This window comes from Chiroxiphia lanceolata, chromosome 5 (assembly GCF_009829145.1).
Source record: "Chiroxiphia lanceolata isolate bChiLan1 chromosome 5, bChiLan1.pri, whole genome shotgun sequence".
NCBI classification, from domain to species: domain Eukaryota; kingdom Metazoa; phylum Chordata; class Aves; order Passeriformes; family Pipridae; genus Chiroxiphia; species Chiroxiphia lanceolata.
In genome coordinates, this window is record NC_045641.1 from 596,153 (window position 1) to 620,705 (window position 24,553).

General features: G+C 56.6%; 1 protein-coding gene across 1 annotated transcript in view; it reads right to left on the bottom strand.

The window, feature by feature from the left end:
* The window catches only part of SHANK3 (SH3 and multiple ankyrin repeat domains 3), a 242,417-nt gene that overhangs the window by 76,446 nt on the left and 141,418 nt on the right, over positions 1-24,553 (bottom strand). Inside the window, 2 exon segments of the mRNA XM_032688085.1 lie at positions 2,393-2,468; positions 14,783-14,896. Coding sequence (XP_032543976.1) covers positions 2,393-2,468; positions 14,783-14,896 — 190 coding nt within the window.

The following is a 24,553-nucleotide window of genomic DNA, read 5'->3' on the forward strand; positions in this document are numbered from 1 at the left end:
ATCACCTGAGCTGGGAAGGATCCACCAGGATCACGCAACTCCAGCTCCTGGTGGAGCTCCACAAGCACCCACCACACCACGGGGGTGCAGCTCAAACCCTCCCATGAGTTCCAGGCCACCCCCCAAGACCTGTGGGTGTCACAGCCAGCGGTGGCACCAGCAGGTCCCAGTCGGGCTCCACCAGCTCACCAGGACTTGGCAGGCCCTGGGCTTGGGAAGAGATGATCTGTGAGGTCTCTTCCAACCCAAACCATTCCATGGTTCCATGGGAATGCCAAGACCAATTGGATCTGCAAGAAGACAGGGATGACTGGGGTGCAGAAGAGGCTTGGCATCCTGCAGACAGTCCTGGAGGAGTCCAGGAGGGAAAGACCTGCTCAGGGTGCAGGTAAGGGCACACACGTGCCCACAACCTCCTTCCCTGCCCTGTGAGGACATTCTGGGGAAATGGAGCCACTTGGAGCCAAACTGTCCCCCTAGAACATCCCCATTCTGTTCCCAGAGCCCTCTGCCCTGAGGGACTCAGCTCACCCACCCATGGGAGACGACTCCACTTCATCCCACCATCCTTCCTCCTCCACACGGGCTCAGAAGCTGCACCAGGAGACTCCCAGAACTCCTGAGCTTGGAAGGAACGCCTGAGGTCACCCACTCCAACCTCCTCGCTCCAGGAACACGCTCAGGTTGCCCAAAAAGGTTGTGGTTACCCCCTGGAAGTGTCCAAGGCCAGGATGGACAGGGCTTGGAGCAACCTGGGCTAGTGGAAGGTGTCCCTGGGGTTGGAACAAGGTGGGCTTTAATGTTCCTTCCCAACCAAACCATTCTGTCATTCCATGATATCCATAATTATTAATTCACAATTCTGGGGAGGTTTTTTTCCTTTCCAAAGAATTCCACAAACTCAATTTGCCTCTGGAGGTTTGGCCTGGAATCAGAGCAATCCCCAAAGGCTGAGCAGAAGTCAGTCCAACACCTCCCTGCACGTGAGATCCCACTCCTGGTTCTTCCCCACAGAATTTGCTTCTCACTTTTCCATGCTGGGATTCAGCTGCTGTTTATCAGGACCCTCCTCCCCAACTGCTTTACTGCCACTTTCTGACCTCCTTGGGCTGGTCCTGAAGCCTCAGTGCTCCAGCAGATGTTTGCCCCGTGATGTCACGGTGACATCAGACCTTTATTCCTGAGGAATTGCAAATCCTGGGCAAGAGCTCCTCACAGTGTTTCTCCTGGTGCGTGTTCCCTTCCGTGTGCCAAAATAAATCTCTCTTACTGTCACACTGTTTATCAACCCCATTTGATCCAATCCCACCCACCTGCTCTTCCTTCACTTAAAGAACAGCATTTTGACTCATTTTCAATTTTTCACCCATTTCCTGCTCTTTAAGACCAAGAGCCACCAGTGACCCCAGCACAGACCTTCTGTGGGTTCCCTGGAGCCTTTGGCCATGGTGCAAGTGGATCATTTTTTCCCCTTTTTTTCTCTTTTCTAGTGTTTTCTGAGCCACAGCAGCACTTCCCCTCTCACTCCAGTACCAACAGCCCTGAAGTTGCAAGATCCCGGGATTTTTGGAAATCCAAACAAGTTACACACGTTCCTTGGAGTCAAACCAGAGCCAGGCAGACAGATCTGGGATGAGCAGCCCAGCCAGGCAGGACACACCTTGTGGGAGAGCCCCAGGAGTTCAGGAGATGTTAATTTTCATCCAACGGCTCCTCACGACTCGCTCCTGTCACACCAGGAACAACCACCCCTGGCCAGATCCCTCCATGAACAGCAGCTCTGAAGAGCATATTCCAGAGTGTCCCTGCGTTCATCCCCCAGACACAGAACCCCAGTGCCACAGCACATTCCCGAATCCAACCATTCCCAGATCCTGGCCGCGTCCAACAGCCGCGCGCTCAGGACGAAGAACCAGCAACGTCACCTCTGCTGTCCCAGCTCATCCCCTGGGCACTCTGACCACCTTCCCAAAGGCCTGGCACCACGCCAGGGTGAGTTTGCTCAGGTGCCATGTCCCGGGATATCCCTGGAGAACACCTCAAAGCCCAGGAACACCCCCGGCACATCCAAGCGCTCCGGTGCCCCCAGGCCATCCCTGCACATCAACCTCCTCCTCTCCCCCTCAGAGCCAAACTGCACCTGCCCCCAAACCGAGTTCTTCAGCCCCTGGAGAACCCCAAAACTTCTCCAGAACGTTCCATCCTCAACTGAGACACGAGCCAGGCTCCCTGTTCACCTCAGCCTCAGCCAGGACTTGGAATTTAGGCTCTAACTGACCAAACCAACCAGAAAAGTTCCCTTCCCACGGACACAAAATGCTCTGTCAGGAGAAACAGAGACTTTTTCCATGGAAACGAACCTCCTTGGGATGCCAAAGGTGCTGCTCCTTACCTGTGAGAGGTGAAGGTGTCGTAAGAGCCCACAGTATAATGTCGGAAGAGCCGCTTGGTTCTGTCTTCTCTGGTTTCTGCAAGGAAAAAGACACATCCCAAATCACTTCCCTGAGCTTTCTGCTTCCCTGACGGGGCCACGAGCCGAGTGAATCCCGTTTCCATGCAGGAATTTTATCAATAAATAATGATCCGTGCGGGAGTGACCGGCCCCGTGCCCGTGCCCAGCCCCGCAGGCACACACACAGCTCCTGGGATCCTTCCCAGATCCCTCCTCAGATCCTGGCCCCAAAACTCCTGAACCACATCAAGGCATTCCCGTTTCACCGAGTGGAGTCAAAGAGGAGTCCCCAGACGGGAGAGGCAAACTCAGCTGCAGGTCCCAAGGGAGCAGTCACATTCCTGCCCCACTTCCATCCGGACACGTCCCCCTCCCACCCCTCGGCACGGAGGGATGGGGCTCCCCCAGGAGGGGTGGCAAGAATCCTGAGAGCCTTCCTGCTCACCTGGTGGTCACCAGCTCTCTGGGCACGGGGGATTCACGAGGAAGGAAAGCTGGGAATGCCAGGAACTGCTTCCCTGTGGAACCCTGGCACCGCTCCCCGGCACAGCCCCAGCGCCTGGAACACCCCGAGGGGCTTCTATTCCCCAGTGTTTCTATTTTTCCACGTGTTTTCCATGCACACCGAGGGGCCCAGGTGCACAGTCCATAAACAAATCCGTGAAGGGGGAAATGTGCTCAAAATTCCCAATTTACCGAGGGGGACGTGATGGGAACAGGGAATTCCCAACCTGCGGGAATTGCGGCATCCCGGGAGTGCTGGGGGTGCTCTGGAAACCCCCCAGGAGGATGTGGGTGCACAGAGACCCCCCAGCAGGGACAAGGACAGTGGGGTGAGCGAGGTGCAGCTCGGGAGCATTCCTGGTGATCCAAGGTGTTATTCCAGCCCCACGTGTGTTACCCAGTCTGGAAGGAGATTTCCCGGAGCCTGACGGAGCGGGGGGACCTGGGGGCTCCCCACGAAGCTTCCGATCAGGGGGTCCTCCTGTCCCTGAGCTCCTGGGAGAAACTGTCCCAAAGAACCATGGAATTCATCTTACTGGAAAGGAATTACTCTTACTGGAAAGGAATTCATCTTACTGGAAAGGAATTACTGGAAAGAAGTCGTGGACTGATAAACGCAGGAGGAGTCAAACGAGGGAAACCTCCACCTGGATCAGCCCGGGAAGCCCCTCACCATTCCCACCCCGCTCCGGGGGGTTCCCAGCCCTGAGCTGAGGGGGAAATTCCCAGGGAAAGGAGGCAGCTGCCTGGGAATGCCTGGGAAGCTCCGGCTCCGTTGCTGGGAGTGCCCAGACGACGGCAGCAGGGAGCAGCCTCGGCTCCAGCACTGCTGCTCCGAGCCGGGCACGATCCTGAAACGCTTCCCAGCAGGAATGAGGTGGGATGGGGAGACCTGGAAAATAACCTAAAACATCGGGATAACTGTTGTTGGTCGTGCCTGGGAACAAGGTGCAAGCTACAGTGCTGTACAAGCTGGCAGGGATGTACGGAAAACGGGAATGGGAGGGAAAGAAGGGAAGGAAGAAAGGGAGGGAAAAAGGAAAGGAAAGTAAAAAGGAAGAAAGTAAAAGGGAAAGGAAAAGGGAGAAGGAGAATGAGGAGAAAGAGAAGGAGAAGGAGAAGGAGAAGGAGAAGGAGAAGGAGAAGGAGAAGGAGAAGGAGAAGGAGAAGGAGAAGGAGAAGGAGAAGGAGAAGGAGAAGGAGAAGGAGAAGGAGAAGGAGAAGGAGAAGGAGAAGGAGAAGGAGAAGGAGAAGGAGAAGGAGAAGGAGAAGGAGAAGGAGAAGGAGAAGGAGAAGGAGAAGGAGAAGGAGAAGGAGAAGGAGAAGGAGAAGGAGAAGGAGAAGGAGAAGGAGAAGGAGAAGGAGAAGGAGAAGGAGAAGGAGAAGGAGAAGGAGAAGGAGAAGGAGAAGGAGAAGGAGAAGGAGAAGGAGAAGGAGAAGGAGAAGGAAAGGAAAGGAAAGGAAAGGAAAGGAAAGGAAAGGAAAGGAAAGGAAAGGAAAGGAAAGGAAAGGAAAGGAAAGGAAAGGAAAGGAAAGGAAAGGAAAGGAAAGGAAAGGAAAGGAAAGGAAAGGAAAGGAAAGGAAAGGAAAGGAAAGGAAAGGAAAGGAAAGGAAAGGAAAGGAAAGGAAAGGAAAGGAAAGGAAAGGAAAGGAAAAACAGCTCCCATGGAGGTGCCACCGTGGTACAGCCCCAGCAGGTCCCGACAGTTCCAATGATCCACTTTTTCCACTCATGGCACGTGGAGACACCTCAGTGAGATCCCCAGGGCCCCCTGAGAGGGAGGGGGGACACAGCACCCCCCATTCCCATGGGCATCCCTCCTCCCGCCTCACTTCTCCCACCAGAATTCCCACATGTCCGTGCCTCAGCCCCTTTTCCCGCTGCTCTCCCTCCTCTTCCTCCTCATTCCCCGTTTCCCTCTGTGTACGCCTGGACTCCCGTACCACAAACCCCTCTCTGGGCGTCATTCCCGAGGAAAAGGCCAGGGATTTGGTGGCTGGCCCTGGATTTATGGGCTGTCCAGAGCCCAAAGGCTCGTTCTCTTCCCGACTCCTAAAAATAGCGGCTGCCGAGCGCGTGTTTAATGGAGCCGTCACGGAGCCCCGGGAATGGGGCTGATGGATGGAGAGGAGCCTTCGCTCCCACATCCGTGTGGAGAGGGAGGCTCTAAATTTAGAGGGAAAGAGCAATAGGACACCAGGGCATCCCGGTGGGATGGAGTGCTGGGAGCTCATCCAGGAAGAGGGAATGCAGATCACTGGAAAACAACCTGGAAGGGCCTGTGGATGCAGCACCTGGACTGTCCCATCCACTCTTCCCTCAGGCACCAACACTGGGTTGCAAAAAGTGAAAGGAAAAATCTCATTTAGAATGAGAAAAATATCCCTTTTTGGTTTAAACAGAATACTGGAATTATATTTCTAAATACCGTTTAGAATTGAATTTAATTCAATTTAATCTTCTTAAATGCGAGATTTATGCACCTCTAATTATTGGCAGCGGGTTTTTTTCCATCATCTCTATTTGACCAACTGCTCCTGCATCAGAAGCCCCGGAGCAGGCAGCACCACAGAATCCCTGGGGTTGGAAAAGCCCTCCCAGCCCATGGATCCACCCTGGGCCCCATCCCCACCTTGGCCCCCAGCCCAGAGCACTCAGTGCCACGGCCAGGCCTTCCTGGGACACCTCCAGGGATGGGCACTCCAAACCTCCCTGGGCAGCCCCTGCCAAGGCCTCACCACCCTTTCCACCAACAAATTCCTCCTCAGCCCCAACCTGACCCTCCCCTGGCCCAGCCTGAGGCCGTTTCCCCTTGGCCTGTCCCTTGTTCCCTGGCAGCAGAGCCCGACCCCCCCCGGTTCCCCCCTCCTGGTAGGGACTTGCAGAGCCAGAAGGTCCCCCCTGAGCCTCCTTTGCTCCAGGCTGAGCCCCCCCAGCTCCCCCCCAGTTCTCCAGACCCTTCCCAGCTCCCTGAGCTGCTCCTCACAGGATCCACCCCCAGCAGCCCCCACAGGGCTGGACCCCATGGCCAACAATCCCCCAAGAAGTCCTGTTCCCAGTGTCTCCACGGTGTGTCATGAGGGCATGGTGGGGAATGACAAGTCATCCTTTGGAAATGGACATTCCAAGTATCATCCAAGAGCTCCATCAAACCCCCTGAGGGGTCAAAGTGCCACCAACCAAAGAGCCACCAGGCAAGGAAGTCACGCAGGGAGGGAGAGACCAGTTAGACTCCATGTTAGGCAAGAAGGAGGGTTTAAAATAAAGCCTATTTCCCAAATTGAAATGCCAGCTAAAAGCAGGAACACCCAGTCAGAGGAGATGTGGCCTCAGGACTGGAGAAGGCTGGGTTGGTGTTGGTGCCTTCCCCAGTACAGGGACACTTCTTCTGCCAACTTCTTGAGCCAACACGCCCACGGAGGCGTCTGGAAACTGCCCTGGCTCCTCCTGACTCAGGGAATTCTGAGCTGCCTCATCACCCTGGGAGAGATCCCACGGTCAGCTGATGGGGGTGGTCTCACCAGGCTGGAGCAAAGGAGGCTCAGGGGGGACCTTCTGGCTCTGCAAGTCCCTGACAGGAGGGGGGAGCCGGGGAGGGTCGGGCTCTGCTGCCAGGGAACAAGGGACAGGCCAAGGGGAAACGGCCTCAGGCTGGGCCAGGGGAGGGTCAGGTTGGGACTGAGGAGGAATTTGTTGGTGGAAAGGGTGGTGAGGCCTTGGCAGGGGCTGCCCAGGGAGGTTTGGAGTGCCCATCCCTGGAGGTGTCCCAGGAAGGCCTGGCCATGGCACTCAGTGCTCTGGGCTGGGGGCCAAGGTGGGGATGGGGCACAGGGTGGATCCATGGGCTGGGAGGGCTTTTCCAGCCTCACTGATTCCATTGTTCTGTCTCACTCTCCTGCAGCTGCTGAAGCACATCCCGGTGCCCAGGGTGGGCTGGGAGGGGGCAGAGCCCCCAGAGCTGGGAAGGGGGGTGGGAGCTGTGCTGCCCTGGATCAGCACCTCAGCCCTGTGGGGCAATCCCAGCTCTGCAGCCCCCCTGGCCCCCCCTCTGCCCATTGTGGATCCCTCCCACACATCCCCACCCGCTCCCGAGCACCTGACTGGAGTGGGCTGACGAGCAGATGCCACCACAATTAAAGCCTGGGCCAGGCTCGGTGCCAGGCAGCCAATCTGGCTGGGGCGGCCGGCGGGGAAGGGAAGGGAATTATTTCCAAAGAAATGCTGAACTGTGCTGGGAACGGGGGGGGGAGGACACACAGTGCTGGGACCAGAGAGGAGCCTGAAGCTCCTCCACACGGAGAAGGAGGCACAGCCAGTGCTCCCACGGCAGCAGCAGGTCCTGCTCCAACACTGGCTCTGCCCAAACCCAGCCCTGAGCCTCACTGAGGTGCAGGGAATCCTGGAAACCCCTGGGCCAGGAGAAGGGACTGATTCCTGCCCCTCTGGCACCGGGATGTGGCTGAAAAGAGCCAAGCCCAGGGGGGTGTTTGCTCAGGGCCTCGTGGCCCCGCTGGGTTCTGGGAGGCTGGGCAGGAATTTCTGCCTTCCCAGGGACTGGGCTTCAGTCCATGGAGCTCCAACACAGCTCTTCCCTGAGAACAAGCACTTCTGGAACTTTTCTGTAGCATGCTTAGTTTCATAATCCCAGGATCCCTGAGGTTGGAAAAGCCCTCCAAGCCCATGGATCCACCCTGGGCCCCATCCCCACCTTGGCCCCCAGCCCAGAGCACTGAGTGCCACGGCCAGGCCTTCCTGGGACACCTCCAGGGCTGGGCACTCCAAACCTCCCTGGGCAGCCCCTGCCAAGGCCTCACCACCCTTTCCAGCAACAAATTCCTCCTGAATTTCTCCATGCAAGGATTTACACACATTTGGTGAAACTCTGGCCTGTGTTACACGAATTCAGAGAAGAGAGAACTTAGTCAGCCCCTCCTGCATTAGCCCCTCTTGCCCTTAATTTATGAGCTACATTTGCACTGAAATTAGAGATTTTTGCTTATCTGTAAGTAAAAAAATGCAAACTAAATGCAAATCTGCTCTTAAGTAACCACAAGTCAGAGCAGCACCTCTGTGTCACCTCCCCTGGGGTCTGAACAGCCCTGAAGGGAACAGGAAGATCAGCCAGAGCCACCAGCCTGAGCCAGGCAGGGCAGCACAGAAGGGCTCAGGGAGGTCTGCACAGCTATTCCATGAGGATTTATCCACATCTCTGCAACACAGGTGTTTCCACAAGTGCCACCCAGGCAGCTGTGCTCCTTTCTGACCGAGCCCAAGGTGCCCAGGGCAGGAATTCCCCTGCACCAGCTGTGCTTCCCCAGGCAACTGGAAATGCTATCCATCAATTCAGCAGGACACACCCCTTGGGAGGAGCCCACAGCTCTTCCACCAGCCCCAAGGAACGTGGATGTTCAGCCCATGGCCAGAATATCTGTGGCACACAAACCTGGGTGGCACCTCAGGGGTTGGTTGCCCAGAGCTCCGAGTGGGAGGAAGGGTCCTGTTATGGGGAGTGCCAAGGAAAAGTGAACCTGGAAAGAATCTTGTCTCAGGAGTTTCAAATCCCCGCTCTGAGAAGGGGAAGAATCAGTAAATCTAAGAGATCTCAGCTTTATAGCCTGAGCAGCACCTTGGGATATTCACAAAATTGACCTTTACTCTTGGCTGCCAGAGGAGCTGCCGGGAGAGCAGAGATTAATGGAGAGGAGGAAAGTTCAGGGAATCCCAGGATGGTTTGGGTGGGATGGGAACTTAAAGCCCATCCAGTGCCACCCCTGACATGGGCAGGGACATCTCCCACTATTCCAGGTTGCTCCAAGCCCCGTGCAAACTGCCCTTGGACACTTCCAGGGATCCAGGGGCAGCCACAGACGCTCTGGGAAATTCATTCCAAGGCCTTCCAACCCTCCCAGCCAGTAATTCCTTCCCAATATCCCATCCATCCTTGCCCTCTGGCACTGGGAAGCCATTCCCTGTGTCCTGTCCCTCCATCCCTTGTCCCCAGTCCCTCTCCAGCTCTCCTGGAGCCCCTTTAGGTCCTGCAAGGGGCTCTCAGCTCTCCCTGGAGCCTTCTCTTGTCCAGGGGAACCCCCCCAGCTCTCCCAGCCTGGCTCCAGAGCAGAGGGGCTCCAGCCCTGGCAGCAGCTCTGCAGGGGGCTCTCTGCTGAGGGGGTAGAGGGGTAGAATCCCCCCCTGCCATGCTGCCCCTGCTGTGGGATCAGCCCTGGGCACGGGGGGTTCTGGTCTGGGTCATGTCCAGCCTCTCACCCACCAACACCCCAAATCCTTCTCCCAGGGCTGCTCTCCACCCATTTCCCACCCAGCCTGCAATCAGGCTCGGACTAGACCAGGTTGTTCCAAGCCCTGTCCTTGAGAGAAAGGGGACCAAGGCCAAAGGCAGCACAGCCAGAGGACACCTGCCACAGGCAGCAACACAACGGAGACGGGATCAGGCTTGGAATTAAGTCAGGAAAGTGAAAGGAAAACAAAGAGGATTTTTAAAATGCTGCTGGAGAAGCAGCCAAAGGACCCACTTCAACTCCTGCATGGCAAGTGGTGCCTGCTGGAGGCAGAAGCAGCTCTTCTTGGAAGCTGGACAGGGCAGCAGGCCCAGGGAATGAGGGGTTGTCTGAGCCCTGGGAAGCTGGAGCCAGCTCTGTCCTTTCCCCCTGGCAGCTCCTGGCCGTGTCCAGCAGAGCTCCCCGTGCCCAGCTCAGCTCTGCCCAGGCCTGTGGGGTCTCCACAGCAGCTCCTCGTGTCCATGGGCTGCCTGGGGATGCCAGGGAGCTCTGGGCTCATTCCCCCTTCTGCCTGGGAATTGTCACCTCACCAGTGGCCAGGGGGGTTGGAATGAGGTGATCCTTAAGGTCCTTTTCCAACCCAGTCTGGGATCTCTCTCCAGCCACAAGACCGTGGGAGAAGTGGATGAATTTCTTGGAGTGTGAACAAGGAAGGTGTTTTAGGCTGTGGATCATCCCTTCCCACCACTCTTCATGGAATAATGGAATATCCTGAGCTGGAAGGGACCCACAGGGATCATCGATCCAACTCCTGGCCCTGCACAGACATCCCAACAATCCCACCCTGTGCTGAGAGCATCAGAAAATATCCTTTTTTCCACCTCAATTTGGGGGGTTCCAGGTGGTTTTGGGTCCCTCTTCATCCCCAATTTCGGTAACCCAAGAGATTTTGGGGACCCTTTCCACCCCCAGAAGCCGCAGTGCTGGGACTCAGCTCTCACTGCTGAGCCAGAGCTTCTCCCTCCCAGCCCTGGGAAGTTCAGCTCATTGATTTTTCCATTTCCTGCTGTCTCCTGGTGTAGATTTTCTTCAAAAAGCAAGTTTTTTGTCCAAAACATGGACAAAGACAGGTGGGTGCTACAGGTGAACCCCCAACAACCAACGAGACCCCTCACACACAGCAGCCACGGGGGACAGTGACAGCATCACCTGCAGGACAACCCCACCCCATCACCTGCACTCCCCTGCTCCCTGGGGTGAGGTTACACCCTCTGGGATGAGGTTGCACCCCCTGGGAGCTCAGTACCACCCCAGGCTCATGGTAGGATGGAGATCTCCAGAGGAGGATCATCCTCAGCCGATGCTGATCCCGTAACGCGCCGAGGACACGTGGGAGGAGGTGGAACAAACAAGTCATCCCTCCCCATGCAGGACACAGAGAGAGAAGAGCAGGAAACGGGTACCCCAAGAACCAGACGACTCCCCACGGGCTGGTGCAGACCTCCAGGAGGGAGAGGATGGATTCCCTGCAGGAAATCTGAGCTCTGCGGTTCATTCCGGCACCAAAATCCCCCTCAATCCTCCTCCTCCTCCCCAGCCCACGGTCGGCAGAGCCCGGGCCTGGCACCGACAGGAGGGAAGAACAACAGTGCCCTCTACCCAAAGAAACAGCAACGGCTGGGGCAGCCTCGGGCACAGCCACGGGCACAGCCACAGGCACAGCCCAAGGTCCAGCTGGGATCCCACCAAACAAGGGCTGCGAGCAACTCCAGACCAGGCTGCTCCAGCCCCGGCCAACCTGGCCTTGGATACTTCCAGGGATCCAGGGGCAGCCACAGCTTCTCTGCCCAACCTGTGCCAGGGCCTCCCCACCCTCCCAGCCAGGAATTCCTTCCCAATCTCCCATCTATCCCTGCCCTCTGGCACTGGGAAGCCATTCCCTGTGTCCTGTCCCTCCATCCCTTGTCCCCAGTCCCTCTCCAGCTCTCCTGGAGCCCCTTTAGGCCCTGCAAGGGGCTCTCAGCTCTCCCTGGAGCCTTTTCTTCTCCAGGGGAACCCCCCAGTTCTCCCAGCCTGGCTCCAGAGCAGAGGGGCTCCAGCCCTGGCACCATCTCTGGGGCCTCCTCTGGACTCTCTCCAGCAGCTCCACGTCCTCCTGCTGTTGGGCCTTGAGGGGCAGCCCAGGGAACAGCAGGGAAGCAGCACAGGAAAACCCAACTCTGTCTGTCTGCAAGTGCCTCCCAGGCCTCACAAGTTTGCAAAGACCTTCCCTATACTCCTCTCTTTCCCTACATCCCACTCCACAGAGGCAGCTGCACATGGAAGCAGGAACCCAGCACAGGACACGGGGCAGGATCTCCCCCACAACCTGGGAGAGGCAAAGAGTATCCAGGTGATCCCCCACAGCCCTGGGTCTGCACCAAGGGCAGATTCCAGGCTGGAGCTTCTCAGCCCTTCTCCCAGCCCAGGAGTTGCTGTGACAACAGGCAGCTCCCACAGGCACATCCCAGAATTTGCCACGTTCTGCTTCACACCCCCAAACCTTTCCCTTCAATTCCTGGGGGTTGCTTCCTGAGCTCTGCCTGGCAGGTGAGGGATGTTCCACCACGGAAAACGGGTGGGAGAGACAGTCAGGATCTGCCACAAAAGGGGATCTGGAAAAACACCAGGGAATGAGGGTCAGGGGAGAGAGAGGATGCAGCTCAGGGTGGAAGGAGCTCAAACCAGATGGGCTTATTTTTTCCAGCTAAAATAAGCAAATGCACATTTTTCAGTGCCTCCAACCCATCCCAAACAACTCTCTGGTCTTAATTACAGTTACCAAATATTCCTCTGCAATTTAAACCAAATCTGCAGGTTCTTCTCCCAGAATTTCCCTGGCCCAGGGGCTCAGGATGACTCTGACTAACCCAAAGCAAGAACACGCTCAGAGCACGGGCACCAGTGCCAGCTGGAGCAGAAGGTTGTCCAACAGTTGACAAATGACGTCCCAAAAAATTAATACTCAGATTTAATTTCATCTATTAAAAATACTCCCTGATTATATTACTGGGAAGCTGTGGCTGCCCCTGGATCCCTGGAAGTGTCCAAGGCCAGGCTGGACAGGGCTTAGAGCATCCTGGGCTAGTGGAAGGTGTCCCTGCCCATGGCAGGGGTGGGGCTGGATGGGCTTTAAGGCATCTTCCAACCCAAACCATTCTGGGATTCTGGGATTCTTTGTTCCTTGAGAGTCTTGTTTATTCCCAGAAGCCTCAGGATCCACATTCCCTACCTGCACAATTCCTCTGTTGCCAGGAATGCACGTCAGGGCAGGTTTTTTGTAGCTTTGACTCGAAGCACTCGCTCAAAGTTCCGCCTGTGCCGTAACTCACCGCAGACAGTCAACTCCATTTACTGCCCTCCATTCCTCTTCTTTATCAAATATAACAACCTGCCTCCATCCCCATTACCAGGATATCTTACACCATCATTTTCCACTGGAACATTAAGGTTTATGTTGTTTGTCCTCAGCCCATGCATCACACACCCTTCCCACCGTTCCATCAGCCCGGTCTGGCCTGGGAGAGCTGTGGGATTGATCCCATCACCTGGATCAGCACCTTCCCACTGCTCTCACAAGTCACTGCCTGTATTCCAAACACCTCAGCCCTATCCCAGTGTGGCAGCAGGACCAGGGAAGTGAGGACCACTGGGGAGGCCCCCCTGGAATCCTGGGGACAGTTCTGGGCCCTCAGACAGGAGAGACCTGGAGGGGCTGGAGCGTGTGCAGGGAAGGGAAGGGAGCTGGGAAGGGTCTGGAGCAGCAGGAGGGGCTGAGGGAGCTGGGGGGGCTCATCCTGGAGCAAAGGAGGCTCAGGGGGGACCTTCTGGCTCTGCAAGTCCCTGCCAGGAGGGGGGAGCCGGGGGGGGTCGGGCTCTGCTGCCAGGGAACAAGGGACAGGCCAAGGGGAAACGGCCTCAGGCTGGGCCAGGGGAGGGTCAGGTTGGATATTTGGGGACAAAAAACAGAAGATGGGCAAAAGCAGAGACCTCCAACTCAGCAGGGCCAGAAGAAATAAATTTAGAACATAAAGAATCCCAGAATTCCAGAAGTTGCAAAATACTTCCAAGGTCATTGAGTCCACCCTGTGCCCCATCCCCACCTCATCCCCCAGCCCAGAGCACTGAGTGCCACGGCCAGGCCTTCCTTGGGCACCTCCAGGGTTGGGGACTCCAAACCTCCCTGGGCAGCCCCTGCCAAGGCCTGGCAGCCCTTTTTTTAGTTATTTACTAAAGACACGCTGTTTAGGCCCCAAAATATTCCAGTTGCACCAACAGGAGACACCTAAGGAGACTCTGGGAAGGGAGAAACTTCTTGGAGCTGGTAACAGAGCTGGACAACAGGATATTCCCCTCCTGAGCCACCAAACCCTGCAGTGACCATGCCCTGGGACCTGGAGGGACGTGCTGAGCCCGAGAGCCCCCAAGAGAAGGCTCTGGCTCATTTGGGAACATCAATATGCAGCTCGTGGCCTCTTCCCTCAGAGCAGGAAAATCCTGCAGGTTAAAGGAACGTCCGAATGGCACCTCCAAAATGTCAACCTGAGAGCTGCTGTCCCTGAATTTCAATGAAGAGCACAATGAATTCCCTGAGCTGCTTCATCCTTGTCACAGTCACCTTCAATCTGCTCCAACAGACACTCTGGTGTCGGCCACGCAAGCCAGGCACCTCCCTCAGTCCACAAACACAGCTGGAGATGTCCACAGGCCCTTCCACCCAAATCCATCAGGATTAAACCCCAGAGACAGACACGTCTCTTCCTTTCATCTTGATGGCAATCATGGAATCATGGAGTGGTTTGGGTTGGAAGGGACCTTAAAGATCATCTCCTTCCCCCCTGCCATGGGCAGGGACACCTTCCACCGCCCTAGGCTGCTCCAACCTGGCCTTGGACACTTCCAGGGATCCAGAGGCAGCCACAGATGCTCTGGGAAATCCATTCCAGTTCCTCTCCACCCTCCCAGCCAGGAATTCCTTCCCAATATCCCACCTAACCCTGCCCTCTGGCAGTGGGAAGCCATTCCCCCTTGTCCTGGCACTCCAGACCCTTGTAAACTGTCTCTCTCCATCTTTCTCGTTGGCCCCTTCAGGCACTGCAAAATTGAAATTAGGTCACTTTAAAACCTTCTCTTTTCCAGGCTGAGCAATCCCAATTGTCCCAGCCCTTCCTCAGAGCAGAGGGGCTCCATCCCTCCAACCAACTTGGGGGCCTCCCCTTTAGTCTCCTAAAATGCAGTGTGGGGTTCACACCAACATCCAAGCTCTGCTGCCCCACCGCTCACCGTCACCTCCAGCAGACCCTGACGCTGCAGCAACCTCCAAAAAGAATCTCATGGCTCCTCAGCAGAGCAGCACACACCCACCACGGATCAGTGAGTCTGTTTTGGATGCTTAAACTCCTGGGATACAACCTGGGACACAACTGCTCCCACGCATCCATTGCCCATCCCAAAGAACGGGTGGACCCGGAGACCGATGGAAACTCAGAGTGGGTTTCCAGGGCTGCCTGGGGTGTCTGGAGGCCCCTGGGGTGGAAGAGCAGCACTTACCTTGCCGGGAGTCATATTGTCTCATCTGCACCTCCTCCACACATTCTGCTGGGAACCAGCCAGTCCTGCCCTTCACGGTGCCTTCCCAGAACCCGCCTTCGCCGATGCTCAGCACTGCGGGGAGAGAGAGACGGGCACGTCAGCGTGGGGGCTCCCAGGAAAGGGAGGGTTGGAACGCTCAGGAACACGGAATCATGGAACCATCGAGGCTGGAAAAGCCCTCCCAGCCCATGGATCCACCCTGGGCCCCATCCCCACCTTGGCCCCCAGCCCAGAGCACTGAGTGCCACGGCCAGGCCTTCCTGGGACACCTCCAGGGATGGGCACTCCAAACCTCCCTGGGCAGCCCCTGCCAAGGCCTCACCACCCTTGCCAGCAACAAATTCCTCCTCAGCCCCAACCTGACCCTCCCCTGGCCCAGCCTGAGGCTGTTTCCCCTTTGCTCCAGGCTGAGCCCCCCCCCCAGCTCCCTCAGGCACTCCTCACATGGACACAACAGGGCAGAGCACAGAACACTGCTCTGGCCTGGTCTGGAGGAAGAAAGGACCTCAAGAAGCCTCCAAAAGCTTCTGTCCCCCATGTCCAGAAGACAAGTGCACAGTGAGCTTCCTGCAGGTGTGTGCTGAGAAAAGGAAACACCAAACTGGTAACCCCCCAGCTTTGTAAGATGGGTGTAAATGGGGGACCCAGACACAACACAGGCTTTGGTGAAACCATTTCCTGGAAATTTGGGACCAACCATAACCTCTGACATCCTCAGAGTGACAGAGGAACCCCAGCCCCACAGGCACAACGGGATGTAGAGAGGGAGAGGAATTGGCCAAGGCAACAACCCCTTCTGGTGGAAGGTGTCCCACGGCAGGGGGTGGGACTGGATGGGCTTTAAGGTCCCTTCAGCCCAAACCATTCCATGACTCAGAAAAAGCAAATAAACCTGGGAATTACCGTGGAGCTCAATACCCCCCAATGGGCAGAAGGCACAGACATATCCCAACTCCTCCACGTGCTGCTGCCTCTCCAACTCAGCTCCCAACCTCTCCCAGGCCGGATCCATCCCTGCTCCCATCCCCTCCGTGCTGTGTCAGTCAGAGCTAAATCCAAACCCGGCAGTTATTAATAAATTAAGCACTGCTCCAGCAGCCAAAGCAAATTCCCCAAAGGAGAGGAGCCGCACGACTCCTGGATCCAGGCATTAATCCTACAGGCAGCAAGGGAAAAACAAACACAGGCACACGCCCGGCGCGGCAGCCAAACAGCAGAATCATTTCAGCTCCTCTCTAGATCTTTTCTCGAGATGCAAATGCTCCTGCTCTCCAAAGGTTGTGATGTTGTCACCGTTTGGAACGGCCCCAAATCCCGGCCCTTGTTTCCCGGCGCTCCCGGCCGTGCTGTAGCGGCTCCGCTAACAGCTCCCGCTGGAAAATTCCCCTTTTGTAGTACTTTGTACTTCCAGCTTCCAAAGCTCAGCCAGCTCTCCAGAGCCTCCTGTTCTGGCTCTGCAATTACACCGCTCCTCGTTAAGGTTTTGCTGTTCCTTGAGCGTTGGGAGGGCTGAGGATCCAGCTCGTCTGGAACCAGGCCAGATTTTAAGGCAAATGACAAACTGAGTTCTCAGGGAAAGACTGAAAGTTGTCCATATTTCACCGGTTTGTCCCTCAGGATGTGACGTGAGACAACACGAAAACATTGCTCCAGGCGAGGAAAACAACATTCCTGCTCTCCCTCATCCCAGGAGCCTGAGGCCTCAGCACAGGAGCCCTTGGCCAAGCAGGATTCAGGATTCACCAGTCCAGGCTGGCAGCTCCCAGTCACCAGCTCGGCCTTTGTTGCTTGGAAAAGGCTTCCAGGGTTAGTTGTTCCATCCCCTTCCCAGGGATCAAGGTGAGACTGACCAGCCTGGAGCTCCCCACCCTTCCTGCCTTGCCCTTCTTGAGGACAGAAGTGACAGAGGACAGAGGAACTTCTTCTGTTCACCATGACCTGTGAGAGATCACAGAATTCTGGATTCATGGAATGATGGAGAGTAGCCTGGCAAAGCCACCAGTCAGGTCCCTCAGCCCTCACTGGGGCAGCCCATGAGGTTCCTAAGCTGATCCTCTGCCCCTGAAGGCACATGGACATGCCATGGACTATCCCACTGCTCTCAGGGACCTGGGAATGCTGAAGCCTGGTCTCACCAATGAGGGCTGACACAGAATCCTGGAATGAGTTTGGGCTGCAGGGACCTTAAAGCCCATCCAGTGCCACCCCTGCCATGGGCAGGGACATCTCCCACTAGCCCAGGTTGCTCCAAGCCCTATTCCAACCTGGCCCTGGACACTTCCAGGGATCCAGAGGCAGCCACAGCTTCTCTGGGCAACCTGTGCCAGGGCCTCACCACCCTCAGAGCCAGGAATTCCTTCCCTAAAAGATGAAGATGAAGGTGGGAGGTACCTCAGCTGGCTCGTTCTTGCTGTGCAAAGACACAACTTCTGAGAAGTGAGGTCCAGAGCTCTGGGCTGGCAGGGAGAGGAGCAGATGGATCCCAAGGAGCTGTGGAGCTGCAGCAACCCATGCCTGGAAGCCCAAAAGCACCCTCACGGCACCAGCCTGGATCCAGCAGGCCCTGACCCTACCCAGGGACACAGCCCCTCCACAGCCTCTCCTGACAACTCGACTCACTCCAAAGCCTGTTCTACCTCCTCCTGCAAAGTCAGGCCCTTCTCCTCCCAGCTCCCAGTTCCAGAGCCCGGCTCCTGTGCCAGCTCCTGTCCCACGGGAGCCGTGTGCCGGGCGGGCAGCGGCCGAGGGAAAGCTGCTGCTGACAGGAGAAGAGGAATAAACGGCCCAGCGAGGCCCACAAATCACTGCTGTGAGCCCCAGCCATCGGCTCTGAAGGTCACTGGAACCTGAAGAGCCATAAACATGGAAATGAGGCACCGGCTGAGTCACGGTTTGGGGCCGCGGCGCTCACGAAACGCTCCAACACGGGGGGAGTAAATGAACCAACAGGAGGTGTGAGTAAATGAACTAACAGTGAGTAAATGAACAGGACACGGGCAATGTCTGCAGGGAGGGAGGCAGAGTTGTCACCTCTGGATCCCAGACCCGGTCAGCCAAGCCCAATCACTGTCCCCCAGCTGGGACATGCTGTCTGCTCCATGGTTTGAACCAAGGAGCCCACACGGCTTCTCAAGGTGGAACCTGCAACATCCTTTAACCTGCTGCTGCAGGACCCCAGAGGAAAAGGTCTCAGAGCTCCTGAATCCCCTTGGTTTTCTCTCCACCCCTTCTGGGGACTCTCCTACTGGATCCCTCTCTGCTCTCAAGCCAAATGGGAGACATTCCCACCTTCCCCTCTGGGGCACAAATCCACATTCCACCTTTGTTCCATCACGGACCTGACCCTGCTTTCCCCCACCCCACTCACAGCTCCTGCCTCTCCAAACATTCTCTTCATCAGAACTGCAGTGACAGGACAAGCAGTAAAGGTTCAGACTGAAAGAGGGGAAATTCAGGTTAAATATAGGGAAGGAATTCCTGGCTGGGAGGGTGGGGAGGCCCTGGCCCAGGTTACCCAGAGCATCTGTGGCTGCCCCTGGATCCCTGGGAGTGTCCAGGGCCAGGTTGGACAGGGATTGGAGCAACCTGGGCTGGTGGAAGGTGTCCCTGCCCATGACAGGGTGGCACTGGATGGGCTTTAAGGTCCCTTCCCACCCAAACCACTCCATAATCCGTGTGATGGAATAACACAGGGATGCCGAGGCCTCTTCACCACTCACCACCTTCCCATTTCTCCCACCGGAGCCCCAGCTGGAGCAGGGACCCAGAGAGAGGGAAGCTCCTCAAATCCTGCTCCCAGAATCCTGTTCTGCTCAGTGCCAGCTGCAAATCACTGTGCTGAGCTCTGAAAAACCATCAGCCACTGCCCCATTTTCTGGCCCAGCCCCCTGGAGCAGCACTGTTGTGCTGTGACCTTCACTTGGTTCCACAGCTTAGCAGGCTCCCACTTTCTTCCTGGCTTTTTTATTTCCCCACACCAGGAAAGGTTTCTCCTCCTTTCCATTTAATTGGCCTGGCTCTATACTGGGACACAGGCAAAACTGGAAGGAAGCCAAGGAACGTAAAGTTTCACACTTCAGGCTTTAAATCCTTTGTGCTCTGAGCTCTGTTAAATCCCAGCTCGACTCCAGCACCCCAGCACGAGGGTACACACGGGCTGTGCATTCCCAAATGCAAAATTATCCCATTCTGGATGCCCAAATCCTAAGAGTTTTGGTGGACCAACATCAGCAGCACTGCCTTTCCAAAAGAATCCCACCAGTTGTGCCAGGAGGTTTTGGGAACGTCAGACCTGGAAAGGTGTTTCTCCAGCACCTGCAGCCTTCCTGACTCCCCTCAGAGCTGGGGGATTCCCAAATCCCACCCTGGAACGTTCCATGGGGTTGGGGGACTCCCAAATCCCATCTTGGAACGTTCCATGGGCTTGGGGTGACCCAAGGGCAGCCTGGCCCTTCACCTTATTGAACCTCAAAGACGCCACAACACCCCAACTTTTCACTCTGTACTTAACTGGTTATGAAATCAAACCACAATTATAAAATCTGACTTTAAATCCCCATCAAATGCTGAGTGTGACTGCTCCCCCTCCAGCTGGCAGGGGTTGCAGGGTCCTTTCATCACAACAACACACTGCACTTGGGGTCAGTCATAAAAAAACAAGGGAGAAAAGTCGGCAGTTAAAGAGATGAGGGAAAACAGGGAAGATTTATGGGCATCCCAAAGGAACAGGAAAATGGTTTATCCCCCAGCCTCCTAACCCTCCACTGGGTGTCCATGACCAGCTGGGCCACTCCAGGTTCCACCAGGATGGAAATGCCCATGAAGATTCCTACAACAGCCTGAAGTCATTCCCACCCAAACAGGGCTCCTGGAACTCCACAAGGGCCATGGGGCACCTTCATCCACAGCTCCCTCCCGAATTCCTGCAGGGAAAAGTCTCAAAGTAAAATAAGGGGAATAATCTCAGGTTTTCTTTATAACATTAAACCAAATTATTCCAGAAAGACTAAGCTGGGGGGGGTGTTTCATCTGGAGAAGAGAAGGCTCCAGGGAGACCTGAGAGCCCCTTGCAGGGCCTAAAGGGGCTCCAGGAGAGCTGGAGAGGGACTGGGGACAAGGGATGGAGGGACAGGACACAGGGAATGGCTTCCCAGTGGAATATTAGCTGGGATATTGGGAAGGAATTGCTGTCTGGGAGGGTGGGGAGGGGCTGGAATGGATTTCCCAGAGAAGCTGTGGCTGCCCCTGGATCCCTGGAAGTGTCCAAGGCCAGGCTGGACGGGGCTTGGAGCAACCTGGGCTAGTGGAAGATGTCCCTGCCCATGGCAGGGGTGGCACTGGATGGGCTTTAAGGTCCCTTCCCACTCAAACCATTCCATGATTCTATCCATAAGAGAAGTGCTGCCTTCCTGGGGACTCTGCCCTATTCCTGAGGAGCACAAATCCCTCCTCATCCTGTTCCCAGGATCCCAGTGTAGGCGAGGCACCCAAACGTGGGTCAGGAAAACACAAACCAAACAAGTCTGGCAGCTTCTATTTTAAAACTTCCCTTAAACACCATATTTCTTCTCCTTTACTAAATTTACCACCTCCGGCTTTTCCCACAGACTTCCCTGGCCCCGGGGAGGGCACTTCCCAAATTCCCTCTACTGTATCTTCCCAAGTTTGAGGCTCCAGCTCCCGCAGAGAACAGAGGCACAGCTGGGTCCTAATGAGAGCTGAGGTGGCAGCAGGCTCAGCTAGAGCAGAGGAGGAGATGAGATCATTGTGGATGAAGAAGGACAGGACCGGGAACGGGCACGAGGAGGGAATGGGCACGGGGAGGGGAGCTCAGGCCACCTCCTCCTGCACCATCTGTCACCAGCTACATCCCAAACTCCCTGGTATCTTTGGATGCAGGCAGGTAAAAGCAATTAAGCTCAAGGCCTGAGGAGATGAAAAGCCTCTCCAGGAGCAGATGGGATGCCCCTGAGTGCCATCAGAGGGAAGGACACGCTGCCCTTGGCCCATGGTGGGAGAGCAGCCCAGCCCTGGGCTCGGGGGCTCTGCCCTGCTCCCTCTCCCAGGGATTTCTGCTCCGAGCTCCACGTGCTGCTGTCAGAGCTCCAAGGCCAGGCCACAAAGGCTGGACAATGTGCCCGAGTGTCTCGTGTCATGCCCAGCACCCTCAGGGATGAGATCTGCTTGGGCTGGTGACAGAGAAGGACCCGGTTTGGTGCCACACGGGCACGGCAGAGGTGGCCCGGGAGGAGCAGCAGTGCCTGGAGCAGGGGCAGCAGGGATGGGAAGGGGCCTGGGGAGCTCCCACAAGCTGATCTTGACCTGGCACAGCTCACCCTGGCTGGGGACAGTGTCCTGTGCCTGAGGAGTGGCACAGTCACAGTCATGGCCTCAGCCCAGAGCTTTGGGCTCCTCGTGCTGGACTAGACCGTGGTGCACCCCACAAACAGGGACCCACACCCTGAACTTGGCTCACCTGGAACTTGGAGCCCGGCAGAGCCCTGAGGCTGCAGCTGGTGCTGACACGTTACAGCTTCAGAGAATCCCAGGATCCCTGAGGCTGGAAAAGCCCTCCCAGCCCATGGATCCACCCTGGGCCCCATCCCCACCTTGGCCCCCAGCCCAGAGCACTCAGTGCCACGGCCAGGCCTTCCTGGGACACCTCCAGGGATGGGCACTCCAAACCTCCCTGGGCAGCCCCTGCCAAGGCCTCACCACCCTTTCCACCAACAAATTCCTCCTCAGCCCCAACCTGACCCTCCCCTGGCCCAGCCTGAGGCCGTTTCCCCTTGGCCTGTCCCTTGTTCCCTGGCAGCAGAGCCCGACCCCCCCCGGCTCCCCCCTCCGGGCAGGGACTTGCAGAGCCAGAAGGTCCCCCCTGAGCCTCCTTTGCTCCAGGATGAGCCCCCCCAGCTCCCTCAGCCCCTCCTGCTGCTCCAGACCCTTCCCAGCTCCCTCAGCCGCTCCAAGTCCTGTCTCTCCCTCCCCAGCTCCAGCTCCTCATCTGCAGTCTGGACAGCCACATCTGCCTTTCCCCCTTCCCACCCTGCTGGAATTCCTCGGGATCTCTGCAGCGAGTCCCTGCTCTGCCTATGGAATGTGGGGCCGCGGGCCAGGGGGCTGGATAAGGGATGGTGATGGATAAGGGATGGTGAGTGCAGCCTTCCCGGCCCCGCTCCCGTTCTGCCCGCAGCCGTTCCGGCCCCGCGGGCTCCAGCTGCTGCCGAGCTGATTTTTATAATCATCTCGCTTTTAATACAATCATTATACACTCATTATGCCTTTAATTAAGCATTTCTTGGAAAAAAATAGTGCCAATCAAAGTCAGCAGGTTGGGACGGGAAAGGAAGGGAACGGACGTATTCCCAAAATGTTAATGAGGACTTTGCAGCCTCAGCAGAGCTCCGGGATCTGGTACCCAGGGAGGAGATTTGGGATGGGAGATGGGAAGCTGGAGCTGAATGGCGCCAGCTCCTGATCCCTCCTGCAGCCCAAGCTTCCCCCTGCTCTCCCAGCACTGGGTGATCCTTTCCCCTTTCCCTTCCCTACCTCCTGGACACATGGATCCCACCCAGGCCGCTCACGGCAGTGGATTTCCACAGGGTGAGTGGTTTTCCCAGGGAGCCAGGCCCTTCCCATGGATGCCACAGACCAACCGGAGCACATTCCATACCTTGGGATGCCAGGACTGCCAGTGACCCCGAGCCCCATTTCCAGACAACCCATCTGCAGGGAGAGCTGCCAAGCCTCCCTAAAGCCAAGTCTGCCCTGGAATACTGGGATGAATCCTGGCACAGGTCACTGTGCCCAACACCCCAGTGCAGGCACTCCCAGCTCCTTCCTACAACAGCTTCTCCAGGTCAGGGGGATGAGATTCCCTCATGCCAGGGTATCCCAACCTCCCAGGCAGCCCCAGCAGGGTGGGGGCCACAGGACTGGCAGCCAAAGGTGGGTCCTGAGGGAAGATGGGCACTGGAAGGTGCCTGACAAACCAGGACAGCTCACACCAAAATCCACCATTCCTGCTCATCAGGACACAGGGAAAGTTCCCCCAATCCCACCTCCTGCTACAACCACAGGGTAGGGAAACCTGTTGTCACATCCCTTCTCCTCCTCAGGCACACATGGGAGTAACTGAGGCAGGAAGACCTGGTTGGACCCACCACCCCTCTGTGACTCTGACAGACACTTCCAGGATGCCGCCTGCTGCCTGCCAAAGGCTGGGAATACAGGGAGGATCCTGCTCCTCCTGCAGCTGGATGGCCAGGACTTGGCCATTTGGGAAGGTCTGAAGCATCTGGACTCAGCAGGAGTTCCTCCCAACCATGGACATCACTCTTAACTCTCACCCAGCAAAGGGGTGAGAGGGACAGGTCAAACCAAATGTCCTGGAATCACGGAATGTCCTGGATTAGGAGGGACCCACAGGGATCATTGATCCAAGCCCTGGCCCTGCACAGACACCCCAACAATCCCACTCTCTCCCTGAGAGCGTAGTCCAAACCCTCCTGGAGCTCTGGCAGCCTTGGGGCTGTGCCCACTGCCCTGGGAGCCTGGTCAGTGCCAACCACCCTCTGGGGGAAGAACCTTGTCCTGAGATCCAACCAGACCCTGCCCTGGCACAGCTCCAGCCCTTCCCTGGGTCCTGTCCCTGTCACAGGGAGCAGAGATGGGAGCTGCCCCTCAGGAGTGCAACTGGTACCTCACCACAAGCTTCTTGTGTGTCCAGTCCCTCTCCATTCCAAGGGAAGCCCTTTGGGAGTTCTCCTGGTGCTCCAGGCTTCAACTGGATCCATCACAGCTCCTCATTCACCCCCTTGCAAGGCTGATCACCTCGAGACAGACAAAGGGAGGGAGAACCCCACATTCCACTCCCTCTGGCATCTGAAAGTGCCCCAAATTGAACTGAAATCCAGTCACAGAATCCCAGGATCCCTGAGGTTGGAAAAGACCTCTGAGATCACTGAGCCCACCCTGGGCCCCATCCCCACCTTGGCCCCCAGCCCAGAGCACTCAGTGCCATGGCCAGGCCTTCCTGGGACACCTCCAGGGATGGGCACTCCAAACCTCCCTGGGCAGCCCCTGCCAAGGCCTCACCACCCTTTCCAGCAACAAATTCCTCCTCAGCCCCAACCTGACCCTCCCCTGGCACAGCCTGAGGCTGTAAAAAGCAGCACCTGGGGATCACCTGGATCTTGGAGACCAGCAAGAGCAACCCTGGAGTGACACAGCAGCCCAGACACCGCCTCTTAATGCTTCTCTCCTGCTCTTTCCTTCTTTCCATTACAGAGGAATTACTAGGGAAGCTCATTCCAGTAAATAAAAGGGAGAAATGCTGTGGGTGTTGCACAGTAAAAAACACATACACATAAAACATTCCCTCTTCCTCCAACCTGCCGGTGACAGACGGGACTGAGGCAGCCACCAGATCCGAGAGACCCCGGATTTGGACAGGCCAATCCAGGGAATGATGGCTGGGGATGAGCTGAAGGCTACAGAGGAGTCTGCAGCAGGAGGGTGAAGTGGGAAGGAGTCAATAATCAAACAGGACTAAAAGCAGAAAATCCTGAGAGCAGCCCATTTCCCCCTCTGCTGGTGGGCAGGGACCGACAGGACAACCTGAATTCCTAAAGCTCAGGAATTCCTGCTGCTGTGAACACATCCAACCTGGATCCCAGGGCACTGTGCCAACCCCCTCTCTCCTGTGAAAGAAGAAAGTAGATGATATTT